Source organism: Rhinoraja longicauda, chromosome 8 (genome assembly GCF_053455715.1).
Source record: "Rhinoraja longicauda isolate Sanriku21f chromosome 8, sRhiLon1.1, whole genome shotgun sequence".
Taxonomy (NCBI): domain Eukaryota; kingdom Metazoa; phylum Chordata; class Chondrichthyes; order Rajiformes; family Arhynchobatidae; genus Rhinoraja; species Rhinoraja longicauda.
The window spans coordinates 71,070,894-71,092,606 of record NC_135960.1 but is presented as its reverse complement, the minus strand read 5'-3'; the positions used below and the strand labels follow the sequence as shown (position 1 = coordinate 71,092,606).

The 21,713-nt window shown below is 42.4% G+C and overlaps 1 protein-coding gene across 21 annotated transcripts in view; it reads left to right on the top strand.

Annotated features, from left to right (window-relative positions):
- LOC144596077 (microtubule-associated protein 2-like) overlaps nucleotides 1-21,713 on the top strand; it is a 280,705-nt gene that overhangs the window by 224,255 nt on the left and 34,737 nt on the right. For 15 of the 21 annotated variants that reach the window (XM_078404207.1, XM_078404210.1, XM_078404215.1 and 12 more), the window contains 4 exons: nucleotides 3,606-3,722; nucleotides 11,328-11,402; nucleotides 14,309-14,551; nucleotides 21,183-21,428. In XM_078404207.1, the coding sequence (XP_078260333.1) occupies nucleotides 3,606-3,722; nucleotides 11,328-11,402; nucleotides 14,309-14,551; nucleotides 21,183-21,428 (681 nt within the window). The remainder of the gene's footprint in view (nucleotides 1-3,605; nucleotides 3,723-11,327; nucleotides 11,403-14,308; nucleotides 14,552-21,182; nucleotides 21,429-21,713) is intronic. The other 6 variants (XM_078404227.1, XM_078404226.1, XM_078404225.1 and 3 more) reach the window with 3 other exon arrangements.

The following is a 21,713-nucleotide window of genomic DNA, read 5'->3' as shown; positions in this document are numbered from 1 at the left end:
TGGAGATGGGAAGATGTGGCCAGTAGTGGGATCCCGGAGGGGGTGGCGAAAGTGTAGGAGGATTATGTGCTGTATGCGATGGCTGATGGGGTGGAAGATGAGGACTAGGGGGACTCTGTCCCTGTAATGGCTGGGGGGAGGGGAAGCAAGAGCGGAGCAGAGGGATATCAAGGAGACGCTAGTGAGGGCCTCATCTATGATGGAAGAGGGGAACATCCGTTCCCTAAAGAATGAAGACATCTCCGATGTCCTGGTATGGAACACCTCTGGGTATTGACCTGAAACATCACCCATTCCTTCTCTCCAGAGACGCTGCCTGAGTTACTCCAGCATTGTGTGTCAATCTTCGCCATTTCGTACGCTAGTTCTACACATTCCATACACATTAGAGGCAATTTACAGAGTCCAATTAAACTACAAACCCTCACATCTTTGGGATGTGGGAGATAATTGGAGCACCCGGAGGAAACTCATGCTGTCATAGGGAGATTGTGCAAACTCCACACAGCCAGCCTGAGGTCAATATCGACCCGGCTTCTGATACTGTGAGGCAGCAGCTGAGCTATTGTGTGATTATTACTTTTTTTTGCCGCGTTTTCTTTTTAATTTTCAATGTTTTTTCTGTTTACTTCATCCTATATCTCTTTTTCTGTACATTTGTTGCTCCATTATGTTTGCTCGTTTTATTGACTTATTTTACCCTAATTCCATATTGTAGCTGTTAGGATCGCTGCCATGCAAGAGCAATGAGATGAGTTTCCAGAAATTATGCACGGATAAAACATTGATTTATTAGCTCGTCGTTAACGTGTATCTCACTGTTATATGCCATAAAATTGACGGGATTGAAAATGCATAATTAATTATGTTGCATCTTGGACCATGAATACTATCTAGACTAACCGCTATTACCATTGAATGAGAAATGTAAGAAACTGTTTGAATGAATGAAATATTGTCAAATTAGAGAGAGTGCAAAATAGAGTGGAATTAAGAGAAAGTGGTAGTGCCAGCAGCAGAGACCCAGGTTTGATCCTGACTACTGGTGCTGCTTGTACGGAGTTTGTACGTTCTCCCCGTGACCACGTAGGTTTTCACCACGTCCTCCCATACTCCAAAGGCATACAGTTTTGTAGGCTAGTTGGTTTGGATAATTTGTAAAATGTCCCACGTGTGTGTGTAGGATGGTGCTAGTGTGCGGGGATCGCTGGTCAGCATGGATGGCCTGTTTCCGTACTGTATCTTTAAACTAAACTAAAAGAAAGAAATAAGGAATATTCCTTGAGATAATTGTTTCGATTTTAAAGAAGTTAATGTATAGCATTAAGAGCAGTAGCAAAAGGTATATTGAACATACAAAATATAAAGGAATAGAACCTGTATCCAAATCCATAAGAGCAGAACAGAATGGAACATGCATGGGAAGCATCATTGCACAACCTTCGTGTGGGAAAACAGGAATTGACGGAAAAATAAACAAGGAACATCGGATTTACCTTCTACCATCTGGGCAGATTGTGACAACGATAATGGAATTCACAGCAATCAATCTTTGCCAGTTAGTCTGCAACCATCCCAGAAATGACGCAATTAAAATTGCAGTAGGGAAGGGCATTAAGATCCAAAGATTCAAAGCTTCCATTGCCCAAGTGAGTCACATCCTCTTAACTATTTCTACACCTCAAAATAGCTTTATATGCTGAAAATAAAATACTTTTCCTTCAAGTTTTTATCCAATTCCTTTTCAAAGGCTTGATTATTTTCTCGTCCTTGTAAGCAGTGAATTTCAAATTCCCAACTGCTGTCAGCATAAACATTTTTCCCCGCAACTCCCGTTTATGTTTTACCCAAAATGTTAAATCAGTGCCCCTCTAATTCCCCTATTTCAAGCAGTCATAGTCTTCTGGAGGGTAAACGATTTAATATATTTTTGTCTTCCTTTAATCTTTGGCCTTACTTGCCCATGCCAACCTTCTGCAGAAGTCAGGAAGTGGTGGGGAGGGGAAAATGTGACTGGTGATGGGATCATGTTGGAGGTGGTGGAAATGTCGGAGAATGTTGTGTTGGATGTGGAGGCTGGTAGGGTGAAAGGTGAGGACCAGGGGAACTCTGTCCTTGTTCCATCTGGGTGGAGAGGAAATGAGTGCAGAACTACGAGACAGAGGAAATGTAGGTGAGGGATCCATCAATGACAGCAGGGGGGGAAACACGTTTACCAAAGAAAGGAGACATCTTGGATGCCCTGGAATGGAAAGGCTCATCTTGGGAGCAAATGCGGCAGAGGTGGAGAAATTGATAGTAGGGGATAGCGTCTAAGCAAGAGGCAGAGTGGGAGGAGGTGTGGTCCAGATAACTGGGAGTTAGTGGGTTTGTAGCAGACATCGGTCTGTCCCCTGTGATGAAGACAGAGATATCAAGAAAGTGGAGCGAGGTGTCAGAGATAGTCAAGTGAATTTGAAGGCAGGGTGGAGGTTAGTGGTAGAGCTAATTAAATCACTGAGTTCTGCATGGGTGTAGGAGGCAGCTACAATACAATGTAAGTCACCCTGTTGTATATCCCAGTCATTGCAAATAACGTTTCTTACTAACCATTTGATACAGGTAGATTTGGAATCGCATTGAGAAAGACAAAAAAGGTTCCACTTCCATCATGGGTAAACCTAGCATGATCTCAATAGTTGTCCACCAAGACTTCTAGCCTTAGAGGGAGTACAGAGAAGGTTCACCAGATTGATCCCTGGGATGGCAGGACTTTCATATGAAGAAAGACTGGATAGACTAGGCTTATACTCGCTGGAATTTAGAAGACTGAGGGGGGATCTTATAGAAACATATAAAATTCTTAGGGGGTTGGAGAGGCTAGATGCGGGAAGATTGTTCCCGATGTTGGGGAAGACCAGAACCAGGGGTCACAGCTTAAGGATGAGGGGGAAGTCTTTTAGGACCGAGATGAGAAAACATTTCTTCACACAGAGAGTGGTGAGTCTGTGGAATTCTCTGCCACAGAAGGTAGTTGAGGCCAGTTCATTGGCTATATTTAAGAGGGAGTTAGATGTGGCCCTTGTGGCTAAAGGGATCAGGGGGTATGGAGAGAAGGCAGGTACAGGTTACTGAGCTGGATGATTAGCCATAATCATATTGAATGGCGGTGCAGGCTCGAAGGGCCGAATGGCCTACTCCTGCACCTATTTTCTATGTTTCTATGTTTCTATGTGCCTTAATACCTCATTTTGACGCAGTTAATATCTGAAAGGTATTGAAGGGTAGGTCAGATTGAGCAAAGCTCCAACTTGACAACCGTACAATGTTCCATTTTAACACAGGAACATCGCATCTGTATACGATTTATGAATGTAGTCAATTGAAATGAATGAAATAATGCTTGCGAATATTAATTCTCCTAAACTGTGCAACTCCCCATAGAGTAAAATCACACAGGTTTCAAGCGTTAAACATGTATTGTAACAAGATATAAAGCATATTTCTCTGAATCCATATTTTGACATCTGTTTTAATTTTGTTTTTCTTTATTTGTTCATTGTTGTGTTGAGGGTCCGAGTGACAAAATTAACTTTGCTCTCACTGTTTTTGTTCTATCCATTCAGCAGAAGTGATCTCTGCCAGGATTGTTCAGGAAGTGACAGCTGAGGCAGTAGCTGTGCTCAAAGGAGAGCAAGTGAAAGATACTGCACTGAGAGACCAGCCGAAGCAGCCTTCTGCAGGTAAATCAAATCAACAGAACTAGGCCATTCAGCCCATCAAGTCTACTCCGCCACTCCTCTCAAACCCATTCTCCTGCCTTTGCCCCATAACCCCGGGCATTCATACTAATCAAGAATCTGTCCTAAAAATATCCATTGACTTCGCCTCCACAGCCTTCTGTGGCAACAAATTCCACAGATTCACCACCCTCCGATTAAAGAAATTCCTCCCCATCTTCTTCGTGAAGGAATGTCCTTTAATTCTGAGGCTATGGCCTCTAGTCCTAGACTCTCCCACTAGTGGAAACACCGTCTCCACATCCACTCTATCCAGGCCTTTCGCTATACGGTAAGTTTCAATGAAGTTACCCCTCATCTTTCTAAACTCCAGCGAGTACAGGCCCACTGTCTTCAAACGCTCATCATATGTTAACCCAATCAATTTTGGGATCATTCCCATAAACCTCCTCTGGACCCTCTCCAATATCTCAAAATTTGTTTGGGGTTCCTAATGTATCACTGCAACTAGTGCACATATTGGCACACTGAAGCACTGATGTTCCTGCTGCCTCAGACCTTCAGCACCCTGGCTTCAGTCCTGACCTCTGATGCTAGCTGCATGGGGTTTGCACATTCTTCCCGCGCGGCTTTCCTCTGGTATTCTGGTATCCTAAAGATGTGCTGACATGTTAATTGGCCACTGTAAATTACCCCCAGTGAGTTGATGTTGGAGGGGCTATAACATGGCGAGGTCATGGTAAAGGGAAAATTAGAAAGGAACACGATTGCTGACATTGCCACAGTGGAACAACATAGCCTCCTCTATTGTCATAAGTATGGTAATCCTAGCACAGCAAAGTTCACATTCTCACATCTCCTCAACACCGACAGACAAATGACAGAAAAGAGAGTCTCTTGAGGGAGAAGCTGCTGGCTGATGGATAAGAAGCATAACTCCTTTAACTTTAGAAAGCCAAATGCAAAAAGGGACTTTAGATTTTAGATTTAGAGATACAGCGCGGAAACAGGCCCTTCGGCCCACCGGGTCCGCGCCGCCCAGCGATCCCCACACATTAACACAATCCTACACCCACTAGGGACAATTTTTACATTTATACCAAGCCAATTAACCTACATACCTGTACGTCTTTGGAGTGTGGGAGGAAACCGAAGATCTCGGAGAAAACCCACGCAGGTCACGGGGAGAACGTACAAACTCCGTACAGTACAGACTTCAAAGGTAACTGTGGTGCCATGAAGGAAGCTGCCATATTAATATAGACAGCGTTGAAAATATTCAGCTGCTTAGGGAACACATGCGGTGAAAGGAACAGTTGAGCTTCCAAGTCAAGGATTTCTCAAAACCTATGGTCATCTGCTTCAGTGTGCCAATCTGTGCACTAGTTGCAGTGACTTGCACAGATACATTAAGAACCACAAATAAATTGAGAGATATATCGCTAGGATAGCCTGAAGAAGGGTGGGTAAATATTAGGCACAGCGTTGGTGCATTCCTGCAAAGAGGCAACCTCAGACTTCATTGATGGTCAAAGTGAACGCAGGATGAAGCAGCAATACGGGGATTAGGACAGATAGCAGGATGAGAATCAGATTGACTATAAAAAGTATAAAGAGGGAACTAAGGAAACAGTCAAGATTATGTCCCATGTGTCCCAAACAGAACAATGAAATTCTTACTTGCAGCAGCACAAGATGTAAGAATATGTAAACGTAATACTCTGTAAACAATATAATGTACGAGAAAAAAAAGTCCAGTGTTTGTGTGTGTATGTATAATCACCCATTCATCTTTTTTGAGATGCTGTCTGACCCGCTGAGTGACTCCAGCTTTTTGTGTCTGTCTTGTGCGTGTTTGGATACTGTTGTGGCAGACTCAGGGGAGAGCAGCAACTGCTGTGTCGGGCCTGACTTTGAGGCACTGCGGGGAAGGGGAAACACAGACCGAGCCTTAGTGATAGGAAATTTGTTTGTTGGGGGCCCAAGCAGGTGATTGTGTGGCAGCAAACAAGCCTGCAGGATGGTGTGTTGCCTCCGTCGTGCCAGGGTCAAGGATGTTCTCGAGCGGTTGCTGAACATTCTCAGGGGGGAGAGCGAGCAGCTGGAAGTAGTTGTGTACATTGGCAGAGAAATAACGTAGGTAGGAAAAGGGATGAGGTCCTGCAAAGAGAATATTGGGAGTTAGGCTGAAGATTGAAAAGCAGGACCCTGAGGGTGGTAATCTTTGGAATATTCCCAGTGCCACGTGCTACTGAGGGTAGAGATAGGAAGATAGGATAGATGATTGCATGGGTGATGAGTTGGTGCAGGGGCCAGGGATTCAGATTTTAGATGATTGAGATCTTTTCTGGGGCAGAGGTGACCTGCACAAGAGGGACTTGTTGCCTCAGAACGGGAGGGGAACCATTATCTTTGCAGGGTTGTTCACTAGTGCTAGTTGAGAGGATTTAAATTAGAGAGGCAGGGGGGTGGGAACCAGGGTCGTTGGTCAGAGATTAGTAGTGATGGGAAGGTAGAGGTCAGGTAGAAGGTATAAGTCTCAGAGGAAGGACAGGCAGGGAGAGGTGAAGGAATACGGTGGCGCTGATGGGATGAAGTGAGCGTATTTCAATACAAGGAGGATGGGGAGAAAGAAGCTGAACTTTGAGTCTGGATGGATGCTTGGGATTATGATGATGTGGCCATCGTGGAAACGTGGATGCGGGAGGGGCACGTCTGGCAGCTCAATGTCTGGGGCGTTGATATTTCAGACGTGATCGAGAGGGAGGCAAAAGAGGTGGAGGAGTTGCTCTTCTGGTCAGGGAGACCGTCACGGAGGCACATACTGGACATACTGGAGGTTTGGGCAGCTGAGGCCGTATGGGTGGAGTTTAGGAATAAGAAAGGTGCAAGAACTCTAATGGGATTATACTTTAGGCCCCCCAATAGCACACGGGGGATAGGAGAACAGATATGCAGACAGATTACCAAAAGGTGTCAAAGCAACAAGGTGATTTTAACTTTCCAAATATTGACTGGGACTTGCTCAATGGCAAAGGCTTAGATCAGGCAGAATTGGGCTTGTATGCACTGGAATTTAGAAAGATGAGAGGGGATCTTATAGAAACATAAAATTCTTAAAGGATTAGACAGGCTAGATGCAGGAAAAATGTTCCCGATGTTGGGGGTCCAGAACCAGGGGTTTGTAATATAAATAAATGATTTGTATGTAAATGTAGACGGGATGGACAGTATGTTTGTAGATGACATCAAGATTGCTGGGGTCATGGACTGTGAGGAAGGCTCTCACAATATATAGCAGGATTAGGGTTGCCAACTTTCTCACTCCCATATAAGGGACAAAAGGTGACATCACCGCCCCGCGCCCCCCGTGACCTCACCCAGCCAGCGGTCACGTGCTCCTGCTCCACCAATGGCGGCCGCCCTGGCCAGGAGGCAGGTTGCTGCGCAACCTCCGTTAGGCAGGGCCCGGGCCGACAGTGTCCGGACCTATAGCGCGCCCTGGGCCTAATACGGGACAAGGGCGGTCCCGTATGGAATAAACCAATTTAGGCTAATATTTGGGATGTCCTGGCTAATACGGCAGTTGGCAACCCTAAGTGGGATAGAGATAAGCTGTTGAATTTATGTTTAATTTGAGTAAGTGTGAGGTGTTGAATTTTGGGAAGTCAAATACAAAGCGAAAGTATACAGTTCATGGCATGACACTTCACAGCATTAATGTACAGAGGGATCCTGCGGTCCAAGTCCACAACTCCCTAAGAGTGGTAACACAAGTAGATAGAGTAGTAAAGAAGGCGTATGGTATGCTTGCTTTCAAAGGTCGGAGCATTAAAGATAAGAGTCAGGAAGTCATGATCAGCTTTATGGGACTTTGGAGTATTTTGTGCAGTTCTAGATGCCCCATTACAGGAAGGATGTGGAGGCTCTGGAAAGTGTGCGGAGGTGATTTACGAAGATGATGCCTGGATTAGGGAGTATTTGCTACAGGGTGAGGTTGGACAGATTTAGATTGTTTTCTGTGGAGTGCCTGAAAGAACTATGTAAAATTATGAGAGGCGTAGATAGATAGGGTAGATTGTAAGAATTTTTTTTAGAATGGAAAAATCAAATGCTAAAGGGCATAGATTAATGATGAGAGAGACAAAGTTTAAAAGAGATGAGCGGGCCATGTTTTTTTACACAGTGGGCAGTAAGTGCTGGAATGTGCTACCGTGGTGGTTGAAGCAGATCCGTTAGTTTCATTAAAAATACTTATGGATAGGTATATGGTATGGAATGGAGGGATGTGGATTGTGTACAGGTGGATAAGTGATGGTCTTGGCATCATGTTCAGCACAGACATTGTCGGCAAAAGGGCCTGTTTAGTTTAGTTTAGAGAGACAGCGCAAAAACAGGCCCTTCGTCCCATCAAGTCCGCACCGACCAGCGATTCCCGCACATTAACACTATCCTACATGAGGGACAAGTTTACATTTATACCAAGCCAATTAACCTACGTCTTCGGAGTGTGGGAGGAAACCGAAGATCTCGGAGAAAACCCACAGAGGTCATGGGGAGAACGTACAAACTCCGTACAGACAGCACTCGTAGCCAGGATGGAACCCGGGTCTCTGGTGCTGTAAGCGCTGTAAGGCAGCAACTCTACCGCTGCGCCCACGTGCCGCCCCTGTTCTTGTGCTGTACTGTTCAATGTTCTAAACGATTTACTATCAACTTGTTTTCTGAAGCAAGTTAGTAATTGAACATGGTTCGGAGCATAATTTTAAAAAAAAATTGCAATCTGTATGAAGTTTGGAAGTGTAGACACCAAAAAAGATAATAGATCTCATGGATTTGGAAAGCCTGCTTAAGTGGATGGATACGATAAAAGGAGATATAATTTTTAAAAACAGCAGTGGTGTATTTGGTTGAAAGATTAAGCAGAGCCTGTTTGTGCTAAATTGTACTATTTTAAAGTAAATGCCAGAAGCAACTCATTAGGAGTGTTTCAAAAATCTTTGAATGTAGTTCAGACCAAAACTGTTAATTAGGCACATGAGATCTGGGCTTCAAATAGCAGCGTGGAATTCAAAATCAGGAAGCAATCCCATCTGAAATATTGTAGATAATTCTGCCCCCCCTTTAGAAAGAATGTGAAAACTTTGATGAGGGAACAGAAGAGATTTACAGGAAAGCTGAGTAGTTCTTAAAGTAGAAATGATCAGCCATGATCATATTGAATGGCGGTGCAGGCTCGAAGGGCCGAATGGCCTACTCCTGCACCTATTTTCTATGTTTCTATGTTTCTATGTTTCTAGAAACGATAAGAGAAGTTGTATCGGCGGTTTGTAACATTACAGGAGATTTAGATGAATGGAGAGAAACTGTTTGCAGTAGTTTAGGGTCTAGAAGTCAGATGAGTGGTGAGTGGCCAAGCTCTCATCTTGCTTCTATCTTCAAGAAGAAGGTCCAGGAACCTGAACATTATGACCTTCAGGTTCAAGAACAGCTTCTTACCACTAACTATCTGTCTCTTAAACACTGCCCATCACTAAACACGACCCGATCTCAACAAATACTATCTACTATGGAATTTGTTTTTGTTGCATTACAGTCATTAGTTTTGCACTATTATGGTCTGGTTTACCTGGTATTACTTATTTTAAATTTATTGCATTATTGATTATTGTATATTTATTTGTGTGCTATTATGTTAATGGCGCTGTAAAGCTGTAAGAAGCACGAATTTCATTGTTCTGTTGCCAGTACAAATGATAATTAAATACTCTCAGCGCAAGCAGTTAAATTGGGTCTTTTTGATGTCCTTTGCAAAAGCACAGTATTGTCAGCCCTGAACTTTTAGTTGCAATAACATTGAAAATTAAAGTGACGGAAATTTCTAGTCTAATTTAGGAAATAAATGAAATATTAGATTAGTAAACCAAAGGGCAGGGCAGCAAGCTGTTAATCCTGTTGAATCTGGCACACGTTGGCAACAACACTTCTCGATAACCATCAGCACAGGAGCACTCAAGTCTGTGTGCTCAGCCCTTTGAGCGACCATGTAGCTGGACACAGTTCCAACTCCATCTTTAAATTTGCCGACAACACCACTATTGTTGGACGAATTACAGATAATGTTGAGTCAGAGTATAGAAGGGAAATTCTTGAACAGTGCCAGAACAACAACCTTGGTCTCAACGTCAGCAAAACCAAGGACCTGATTGTTGACTTTAGAAGAGGAAGGCCGAGGATCCATTAAGATGTCTTCATGGGCCAGTCATGGAGAGAATCAACAAGTTCCTGGGCATGAATACCTCTGAAGATCTATCCTGGACCCAGCACATAAAGAAAGCCCATCAACTCCTCCACTTTTTCAGAAGAGTGAGGAGATTGGGTACGTCAACTAATACGCTCTTGAACTTCTACAGGTGTAGAGTAGACATCACATTGGTTGCATCATGGCCTGGTTCGGCAATTTGAACATCTAGGAACAATGGAAATTACAAAAAGTGGTGAACACTGCCCGGCCCATCATGTGTAGACCATAGAACTTAGAACGATAGAGCATAGGAATGGGCCCTTCAGGTCACAGTGTTTGTGCCGAACATGATGCCCAGCTGAACTGATCTCATCTGACTGCACCTCACCCATATCCTTCTATTCCTTGCATTTCCATGTGCCTATCCAAAAGCCTCTTAAACACCACTATCATATCTGCCTCTACCACCACCCCTGGCAATGCAATCCAGGCCCCCACCACCCTCTGTGTAAAGAAAACTTGCCCCGAACATCTCTAAACTTTACCCCTCTCATCTTATAGCTATGCCCTCTAGTCATAGTCATACAACGTGGAAACAGGTCCTTTGGCCCTACTTGCCCATACCCACCAACATGTCCCACCTGCCTGCATTTGGCTCATATCCCTCTAAACCTGTCCTATCCATCTAGTGTTGGACATTTCCACCCTGTGAAGAAGGTTCTGACTGTATCCCCTATCTATGCCTCTCATAATTTTATATATTTCTATCATCTACCCCCAGCCTCTGATCTTGCTGAGGAAACAATCCAGGCCTATCCGGCCTCTCCCTGTGGCTGAAACCCTCTAATCCAGGCAGCATTCTGGTAAACCTCCTCTGCACCCTCTCCAAAGCTTCCACATTTTTCCTGTAAAGGGGAGACCAGAACTGCACGCAATATTCCAAATGCTGCTGCCTAACCAAATTCCTCATGAGCTGCATCCCCACCATTAGAGGGATCTAAAAGAGGCGCTGCCTCAAAAAGGCATCATGGATCCACAGCTCTCATGTCACTGCTGCATCGGGAAGAAGTTTGAAAACTGTGACGTTCAGGAAACAGCTTCTTCCCAACAATCATCAAACTATTGAACACTATGAATTTCAACTAGTCTCTGAACTATGAACTATCTTAGGGACTTTGTGCTTTCACTTGACTCTTGTTCCGTGTGCCAGCAATCAGTATCAAGGAGCTATGAGTGATCTGAAGCAACTTCACTTAACACTTGTTCTGCCAAAGTTCCATCACAAGGAATCACAAAATATTGTATTTTAGATTATTGTATTATTGAGTTTATATAAAACTGCTGCATTTTTTAATTACTTATAGCTGAAGATATAACAAATTTGCCACCTTCCCCACCACCATCTCCAGCATCAAAACATTTACCTGCGGTGGAGAAAGGTAGGAAAATTGTGTTTTTATCTCTGTTGAAGTTCATAACTTGTCGTGACTAAATACAGATGTTGTAGTTTGCAGGCATGAATAAACAGAAATTGACGGTGAGAAGAAATTCTAATGCAATTTTAAAAATATGTCTCTGTGCCTTTGTTTATTGCCGAATTATGTTCAGCACTTTCTTGTTTTCATGAAGTGTTTGGATGTTGTTTGTCGACCGAATAGCGTGTTGGTGCATGAACAACAGCAGTGAATGAAACTGGCCAAGCAGCAATAGTAAAATCTGGCACATAGAAGATAGAATGATATTTCTGTACTAACAATTTCTCTCAAAGACTGTTTTTTATTTAAGACTCGTAAAGCTTTCTATTGTTATGAGAATGATGTATTATCAAAACATACTTTGGATTTGCCTAAGATAGACACAAAAAGCTGTAGTAACTCAGCGGGTCAGACAGCATCTCTGGAGAAAAGGAATAGGTGACTTTTTGGGTCGAGACATTCTTTGCCCAGCAAGTCCAGTTGCAGTATTGTGAATATATGGACAGATGAGGTGGGAGTAGTGCATGTTGTAATTTTATTCTTAGTCGGGGAGGGAGAAAGGAAGATAAAATACAAATACTTTTATGAGAATGGTGATTTTTTAAACTATATTTTCATCTACAGCTTATCCTTCACATTCTTCACTGAGAAAGAAAGATCATTTAATGTTAATAGGTGTTGGTAAAAAAAATACTGAATAGTAGGTGGGATATTTCAGATCGTCTGTATCAGATTTTGGATTTGTCAGCTGTGCTGTTAAATTGATTCACCTTTCAAAACGGGAAGTCAGCATTATAATGTAGTTCTGTGACAATTTGCACATTAGATGTGAATTCTGAAACAAAAGCAGACAAATGCGAGAGAATCGGAAGCTGATTAATATTTGTGAAGAAAACTAGCCAGATGCTAGTCCTGAATCGTGTATTCATGTTCTTCCAATATTATGACCTTGTCATAATGTTATTGCTCTTAAGTTTCGGCACAGCACACATTTTTTCGTCTGGGTTTTGCTAGAAAGCTTAATCTTTGTCTTCAATGACCATTGGAACTGTCCTTTGAAGAAAACTATGTACATAAAGATGTTGCGATCTCTGTGGAATGCCATCCTCTTTTATGACTTGCTGTCCAATGTTAGTTTTATGGGATTTTACCAATCAGCAACCATCGATGGTAGCCAATCTTATTCTCACAAATTATAAGTATTGTTTTTATGGTCAGATTGTTTGCTAAGGTAATTTAGGCTTGAAAAGACACAGGAAGACCTTGGTGGTAATATTACTCAATTAACAGCCAGATTACTCGACCATTGATTCGAAGAAGTGACTGGAAACTGAACCATGGGAACTTCAATTCAAATAATAAATATATCAGGAATTTAAAAAAAAACAAATGTTAGTGACTGTAACTATGAAGCTACCACATTGTCATAAAGTCTCATCTGATTAAGGGAAGGAAATTTGTTGTTGCACAGTATCCTACTGTAATCCATATGTGTCTTCAGACCCATCAACAAAAGGTTGATTCTTAACTGCCTCCTCAGTTCAGAGGCAATTAGGGATGGACGATAAGAGGTGGCGTTGTTACCAGAGTCCATATTCATTGGATAATTAAATTAATTAAAAGTTAACCTTATGCAACCACGAAAGAATTTGATCATAATGAGAATAATTTGTAAATAGTTGAAATTTCCATTATATCGTGCAGCGGTAGAGTTGTTACCATACAACGCCAGAGACCCGGTTTTGATCCTGACTACAGGTGCTAGCTGTACAGAGTTTGTACGTTCTCCCCGTGACCTGCGTGTTTTTTCTCCGGGATCTCTGGTTTTCTCCCACACTCCAAAGATCTACAGGTTTGTAGGTTAATTGCTTGGTATAATTGTAAATTGTCCCTTATTTGTGTAGGATAGTGTTAGTGGATTGGGATCGCTGGTTGGCACGGACTCGGTGGGCCGGAGGGCCTGTTTCCGTGCTGTCCTTCTAAAGTAAACTAAATTAAATCATCAATATTGACTGGTAACACTGGTTAAATCTTAAACTTGCCATCCTGGAAGAGCAGATTATCACAAAAGGCAAGTTGAGGGTTTTCACATCTAACCGTGCATATAGTGAAGAGGTTGCTGGTATTTTCACAGTGTAATCAAAGCAATGTAAAAATAGGGCCAAAATTGTATTTCAACAAAGAAGATTGGGCTGCAATAGCAGTTTACGAAGATAATGCAATATAATATCAGCTTGGGTTCAAGTAACTATAGAAACATCCTAAGGTTGGTATTTGTTTAAAACCTTTTAACCACCTGATTGTTTTTAAATATATACTAGACCAAGTGTACCCGTTGGGCCCAAACCTCTCCTGCATTGGTGCAGCCCCCTCTCCTCCCCCCTCCCCCTCCCCTGCTCCCCTCCCTCCCTCTCCCCCCCTTTCCCTCCCTCCACCCCCTCCATCCACACCCCTCCCCCTCCCCCCTTCCCCTCCCCTCCCACTCCATCCCCCTCAATCCCCCTTATCCTCCCCCCTTTCTCCCTCCCTGGGAGATAGATTTAAACTTTAAAATGTGAATAACTAAAAATATAACACCAATTTCAATGAAACTTCTTCCATTAGCACCAAAGGGATGACAGTGAGTAAGGTGGGCCTAAAACTGTTGTGCTATCATGTACCGTTTTGGCTGTAGTTTAGGAACAAACAAACAAACAAATGAGAGTTTTAGTGTATAAATATATATATGCAAACTTTCAAGTGCGGAACATCACTTGTATATTTATGTCAGACAGTGCATGCTTTTTGGCCAGTTTCATCACCTTGAGTAGCTGATTTTATTTTGTTTTCGACATGTCTGTTTGTCAAATTACCACTGTGTCTATTTGTAGATTTAGTGATTGAGGTTAAGCAAAAACCTCTCCAAAGGTGTTCAAGCTATCAGCCGACCATCACTCAGGAGAAGTGCAAACTCCTAGCCCCTTCCATTTCTGTTTCTGCTCATGATGAAGAGCCTTACAATTCTGATGAGGAGTACTATGAGCATCCTTTATTCAGTTCACAATGGACTACTGCTGGTACACTCCCCAGTGCCTCTATACAACAGGCAGATGTGTTGTGTAGTCAGGACAAAGGTGAACCCAGCATGGTTCCTTATATCTTATTGCCTTCTTCCCCTTGTTCCGTCTTGCATGTATTCACCAGTCCGTTTTTTTTACTCACATGGAAGTGAAGTCCCTTGTGCAAGTAGATGATAATAGTTGGTAAGGAGTGACCAATTAATTTTCAAGCAGCACCATGACTAATCCCCATAACTTCATAATTACCTGGTAAGGAATCGCCACATATATCTATTCAAGGCCATCTTTTCTCATCTCAAGGATATCCTCAAAACCACAGTTTCAGTTTTTTGCAAGCTGTTCATGTACATCTCCATTTCAACAACTTCTCTTGACAACTTCACTGTCTACATTTTCTGAATGATCTTCTGATATACGCCGTCAGATGAATCGAAATTTTGTCTAACATTTATGACGTTGAACACGTTGTCTTTAAACTCCATCATAAAATCCGTTTCCCGTCATGAAATCTCTCCTTTTCTGAGACTGTTGGAAAATGAACCAGATTTCAGCATTTTTAACTTTGAGCTTTGTTTCACATACTGGTAGTTCTGCTACAAGGCATATTTCAATAACACAAATTGGATACATTATCAGTTATGGATTAGGGAAAATTATTTGAATTATGTAGGTGAATTGATTGTACAATGAGGTAGATGGTAGCACAGGCCCACTGTCTAGTTGATGATAGGATGGTTCAGTTGCTTGATAACAGCTATTGAAAAACTGTCCCTGAATCTGGAGGTGTGCGTTTTCTCACTTCTGTACCTCTTGCCTGATATTGATAGTGAAAAAAATCATTATGGAAACAATAACTTTGTGATTGCGAGTCCGAAACTCTCTCGGCCATAAACCCTTTACCCCCATTGACACGTTTCTAGAACCTGATTTTCTATAACACAAGGTTTCTTAGAAATGCAAATGAAGGTTGAACACTGATTTCCCGGCACCCTCGGTTCCAGAGCCTTTCTGGATTATCCGTTTTTTCTGGACCCACAGAGGTCACGTGATAATGAAACGACAATACGCCCCTGGCCCACTAATGACTCCCCTCCCGTGTCTCTAAAGCACCACGGAGTGCCAGAAACATAAATAAAGCAAATCTAAAATGTAAACTGACTGTGAATAGAATGATCTGCCGACCCATCCCCGGCTCCCACCGTCTCTCCGGCCGTTTACAGCCCAGGCTTCCCACCCCACTCCCGACTCACAAGATGCATCGGTGAGCCCTTCTTCACCCTCCCCACGGTCCGGCGACACGGATGTTGTTGCGGCTCATGTTGTAGCCCCTTGGGTCAGCGCTTTCTTCACGCCGCCACTCCCTCCTCTTCCCCCTCAGTTCCCTCATTATGTTCCCTCCTTAACCCCCGCTCCCTCCTCATCCTTCTGCCCCCTCCCCATCTCCCCCCGCCCATCTCAACCCTCCCCCTCCATCTGCTATATCCAAAATCTGATATGGGGGCATTAAAACAAGGGTTTACTGTATTGTCTTTGCGAAAGTTAGGAGGGAAGATTGAGAGCAGAGTTGAACAGGGATTTTGGGAAGCAGCCTTTTAAAGGTGCCCAGTGAATGAGAGAAGGCTTGGCAGGAAGTTCAGAGTTCCAGAGGGTGGGAGGAACATTGAACAGGATGGTGGGAGGAGGGGTTGTGGACTGGTGCGTGGGGATCAGGCAGAGTTGAAACACAAAAAGCTTCAACATTGAGCCAGCAGAGGTAGAATTAGACACGGTCACGCAGGGATTTCAATGTTTAGATGAAACATACAGTATAACTCCTTCACGATGGAGCGACACGGCCGGAAAGAGCGCTCACCACTCGCAATGCCTCCTGTGGCCACTCAGGGAATTTCAACTGAGCTCTCGTAATTTTGTCCGGATTATAAGGGCTAGGCGGGCCATCATTTCTGCAAAATCGGTGTTCAACCTGTCTCGCATTTGTAGCAGAACTACCTTGCACTAAGATTTTCTGTTTACACCTCTGTAACAATGCCCTCCCTGTCACACTTCACTTTAACTGTTGCGTAAATCTCCCCATGCCTTTATTTTTCAAAACTTCATGATTCAGATGCACATCTGACCTGCCTCTGTAAATCTGAAGTCACTGCAAATTCTGCTTCCCATGTCATAACATTGTACAATGCTTGGAACTGATCGTGGCTCCAAGTTAAGTAACTATTTGATATTAACCCGTTTAGCATCTTTTTTTTCCAAGACCTCCCATGGTGTTGCCCTGCTTCCCCTCTGCCTCTCAATCTTTTCCAAACTTTTCAGATATTTTGACATTTCTGTTCTTCATTTCTGATTTTTTATCATCCTTGGATTTAATTTCTCAGTGATTGAGCTGCCAAGATCTTAATTTTGGTTCTCTCCCAAAGCCTTCGTCCACTTTTCTTTTTGGATCCTTCTTAACCTATATCAACCTCTTCTGTGGCTTGGTATCAGTTGTTTTCTGACAATTGTTTACTGATGATGCACTTGTGAAGCACTTTCAAGGATTTCATCACATGCAAAGTAATATTTACAAGTTGCCACAGGTACCAACCGACAAGCCATTGTATCAAAATTGTTATAATCAGGTGGAAATACTTCTAATTGCCTAAATGGCATGATATCTTTTATTTTAATGAACACTTTAAAGAAACAAATGAATTCCAAAATTGTATCACTTACAATTAATTAGGACTGTTAGACATATAAGACATATAAATGATGCACAATTTTGCTTACCTTGATTATGTATGAGAAAGCCTTGTGCATTTCAAAGACTATCAGGTCAAAAACTTTCTGGTTCTTAATAATATGGCTAGAATTAAGCTTGGGACTTCCTACATTGGGTAAAATGGTGCATGAATTATGAATTCAGTGCACTTTATTGTTTTGTTTTCATTCATGTCTTTCACCCATTACTGCACTAGATGTGTGAGTGCTTATTCCACATAGCTTTCATTTCTGGCATGCGAGTTTTGCATTCACTTCAGTAACGATGGAAATCACTGAAACACTTTCAGCTCTTGGCCTCTGACACTAATGAATTTGCAGTTTTGAGCTGTCTGCATATTCTGATACCAAAAGAAGCGTCACCTCGTGTACCACTGTGTTATGAAATCTGAAGCCATAATTTGAATGTATGTTTTTCCACATGCACAAGATGAGAAGCAGGGCTTTTACAATAGCACACACATTTTTATAACGTTGATATACTTTTGATTATTACGGGCCAGTAAATATAGATGTAAAGATGCATTCCTTCATTTCAAAACATATTTTTAAAGTGCTGAAATGTTTTTAGTTTTGGTGTATTTGCACAAAAATTAGATCAAACTATTAAAAGGGAATCGTCATTTGAAGTGACATTTCATCCTAGTGCCAGCTTTTAGAAATAGTTATTTAATTAGTTCCGTTCCTCTCTTTCTCCATAATCCTACAATTTTGCTCTTTCAGATTATTACTACTGAATCAATTACCTCCAGCTTTTGTGGCTGTGTATTTGTGTCTGGACAAACTTATCTACCTCTTAGCAGAAACAAGGAACTGGTTTAGGAAAAAGGACATAAAGTGTTGGAGTAACTCAGCGGGTCGGGCGGAATCTCTGGAGAACATGGATAATTGATAGGATGAGCCTGAAGAAGGTCCCGACCCAAAACGTCTCCGACGCACGTTCTCCAGAGATGCTGCCTGACCGCTGAGTTCCTCCACCATTTTGTGTCCTTTTTTATCGACCTTTTTCCTCTTTTGCAAGTCTCTGCTGCTTATTGAAAAATTAATTGAACTCCACAATTTAAATAATTCTACACAATGAAAGTTCCATTCAGATCACAAGGTCTACAGCAACACTTGTGGGTACCAGAAATCCTTCTAAAACATAATTACTGATTCCTTCTCTTGCTGGAGGAGCCTTGCCATTATATGTTATGAGGAATTGGATTGATAATAATGTTCTTCAAATTACCAAAAACAAAGTGAGAGAGATGATTATCATAATATAGGTTGAAGGTATGCTGACAGTTAGTATCAGTTAAAAATGCTAATTCCATCCAAGATACACTAAACCTTACACAAAAAAATAAGTGCAAAAGACTTTGCAATAAATTATAGATATATTCTGGATATTGCATCAAATATTTGAAATGTTTATGTTATAAAAGGTCCACTGGTACTTAAGCAGACAGTTAGTATCTCAGGGCAGACAGTTGGTATTCTGTAGAGCTGAAGAACACTGCTTATTCCACAGTGCTTGCCCACATATCAGATACAAAATACTTGGATGAAATGTCAAAGGGGAAGCACTCTTGGAAAGGTGACCATTATTCGATTTGTTGTCAAATAGTCAAGGAAAAACGAAGGATTAGTCCACATGTAAAAGTCCCAAATTGGGGCAATGCTAATTTTGATGACATTAGATAGGAACATGCAAAGGTTGATTGGAAGATTTAGCAGGTGAATGGACCATCTGCCAAATGGGAGGCTATTAAAAGTGAGATAAGAAGAGATCAGAGCAAACATATGCCTATTAGGGTGAAGGGCTAGACTGCAGTACGAGGGAACCTTGGGACACAGAGTCACAGCGTGGAAACAGGCCCTTTGGCCCAACTTGCCCACACCTGCAACATGTCCCAGCTACACTAGTCCCACCTGCCTGCCTGTCATGAAAAAGGAAGCATTTGTCGAGTATAGGCAGCCCGATCAAGCCAAAGCATAACTAGGGAGAGAATAGGTCCGGTTAAGCGTGTTCAGCGTAGCTGTCTTTGTGTGGAGCCACAGGATATGGCGAGGTCTTAGACGAATGTATTGTATTGTATTAAAACCGGAGAAGGTCAAGGAAGTTAGGGAGTTTGTGGAAGAGAACAGTAATGTCTTGAAACATATATTATGAAAGAAGGTAATGGTGGTCTTTAGGCACGTCAGTGGATATATCCCAGGGCTTGACTTAGTGTCTCCGAGGAAATTGTGAGAAGCCAGGGGAAAATTTGGTAGAGCACTGGCAGAGATCTTTTATACCTTTGTTAAGCCATTGGAGAGGTACTGGAAGACTGGAGGGTGACTACCATTGTGCTGTTATTTAAGAAGAGCTGCAATGGCAAGGTAGGGATCTGCAGGCCAGTGAGCTTAATATCAGTGGTGGCAAAGTTACTGAAGGGCCTTCTGAGAGATGGGATTTATCTGCATTTGGAATAGCCTTCTGTGTGGGAAATCATGTCTGATGAAATGAATTGAGTCTTTTGAAAAGGTGACGGAAGAAGATTGACGAGTGTAGGGTGGTAGATGTTGGCTACTTGGACCTGAGCAAGGCTTTTGACAAGGTTCAGTATGGTAGACCAGTCGGAAGTTATAATGTGAGCTAATCAATTGGATATAAAATTGGCTAATTGGAGGGACTGGGTGGGTGAGAGGGAAGATTGTTTTTCAGATTAGAGGCCTGTGTTGGTGGTGTGTAACAGGGATCAATGCTATGTCTGTTGTTTGTCATATATATTAACAATTTGGATGAGAATGTAGAGGACCTGATTGGTAAGTTTGCGAATGACACCAAAAATGCTAGTATGTTGGACATTGAAGAAGGTTTTCTGAGTTTACCACATGATCTGAATCAACTGAAAAAGTGGGAAAAGGATTCTTTGGAATTTAACTCAAGCAAACACGAAGCAATGCATTTTGGGAAGTTAAACCAGTGCAGAACGTACTTTGAATGTGAGGGCCCTGGGGAGTGTTGTAGAACAGAGAGACTGAGTGGTACAAGTACATACTTCCTTGACAATGGTGACGCATGTAGACAGGGTGGTGGAGAAGACATATGGCATGCTTGCCATAATCAGATGGGGCATTGCACACAGGGGATGCCATGTTACAGTATGTTAGTAAACACACATTGTGAATATTGCTTGCGGTTCTGGTTGCCGTGCTGTCAGAAGGATATGAATAAGCTAAAGAGAGTACACAAAAGATTCACAAGGATGCTACTAGGACTGGATGGCTTGAGTTATGACGAGAGACTGGATAGGATGGGACTATTTTCCCCGGAACGTAGCAGATTGAGGGGTGAACATAGACAGGTTGATAAAATCATTCGGGGTGTAGATAAAGTCATTGGGAATAGTCTTTTCACCATGGTAGGGAAGTCTAAAACTAGAGGACATAGGTTTAAGGTGAGAGGGGAGATATCTAAAGGAGATCTTGATGGCTCGTTTTTCTGCACAGAAGGTGGGGAGTTTATGGAACGAGCAGCCAGAGGAAGCAATAGAAGTGGGTACACTTACAATGTTCAAAAGACATTTGATCAAGTTCATGGATAAGGGATATGGGCCAAATACAGGCAAATGGGACTAGCTCAACAAGGCAGTTTGGTCGGCATGGACAGGTTGGCCAGAAGGGCCTGTTTCCATGCTATATAACTCTATGACTTTTGCAACACAGATAGATTTTGACCTGTACATGTTTCACTAAAATATGTACATTTAAGCACTCCCTTCAAGCTCACCTCAGTATTCATATCAATAAAAAGCCTTTGAAATGCTTGCAGGATGACTATGCCAGCTAATCTTATACTTTATTTATACAAAGCAGAGCTGAAAGTGTCCCATCAAAGCTGTTACATTCTAACATCTGTGTTGTCTTTTGTCCTGACATGTCCACTTCTTCCTTTGAGTAGAAGTTGTTGAAAGTCCAGCGTCTGATGAAGAGGAACCAGCAGTAGCTCATGAGCAAGTGCATGTTCATGAGCCTTGGTCTGCTGAGCACTTAGTGCAAGCAGAAGCTGTGGCACATCCCTGGGATACCAAATGTGTGGAAGTCACATCATCAAATGAAGACAGTGTACCAGCTGAAATTCCCAATGGAAAAGGCATGACTCATAGAGAGATTGGGTCCAAGGAAGAAATGCCACCTTCTCTTGAAGGTGTGTCTTCCTGTTGACTTCCATATGATGACAGTGCCTTTTGAGAATGTTCTTATTAACAAGTTTTTGTTTATTGCTGGTAGATGTTGCTTGAAGGATAATTTAAGGGTGCTTTAAGTGCTTTGGCTGATCTGATGCTGGCTACAGGAGCAACAATAATTTCCCACCACTCTTGTTGACACTAAAGTTACTTTGTTGTCATGATGTTACATGCTTGGCAGTTGAGCTGTATTTCTTTTAATTGCACATAAGGCTTTCCATTGCCTACATGTTTGCCAGTTACAT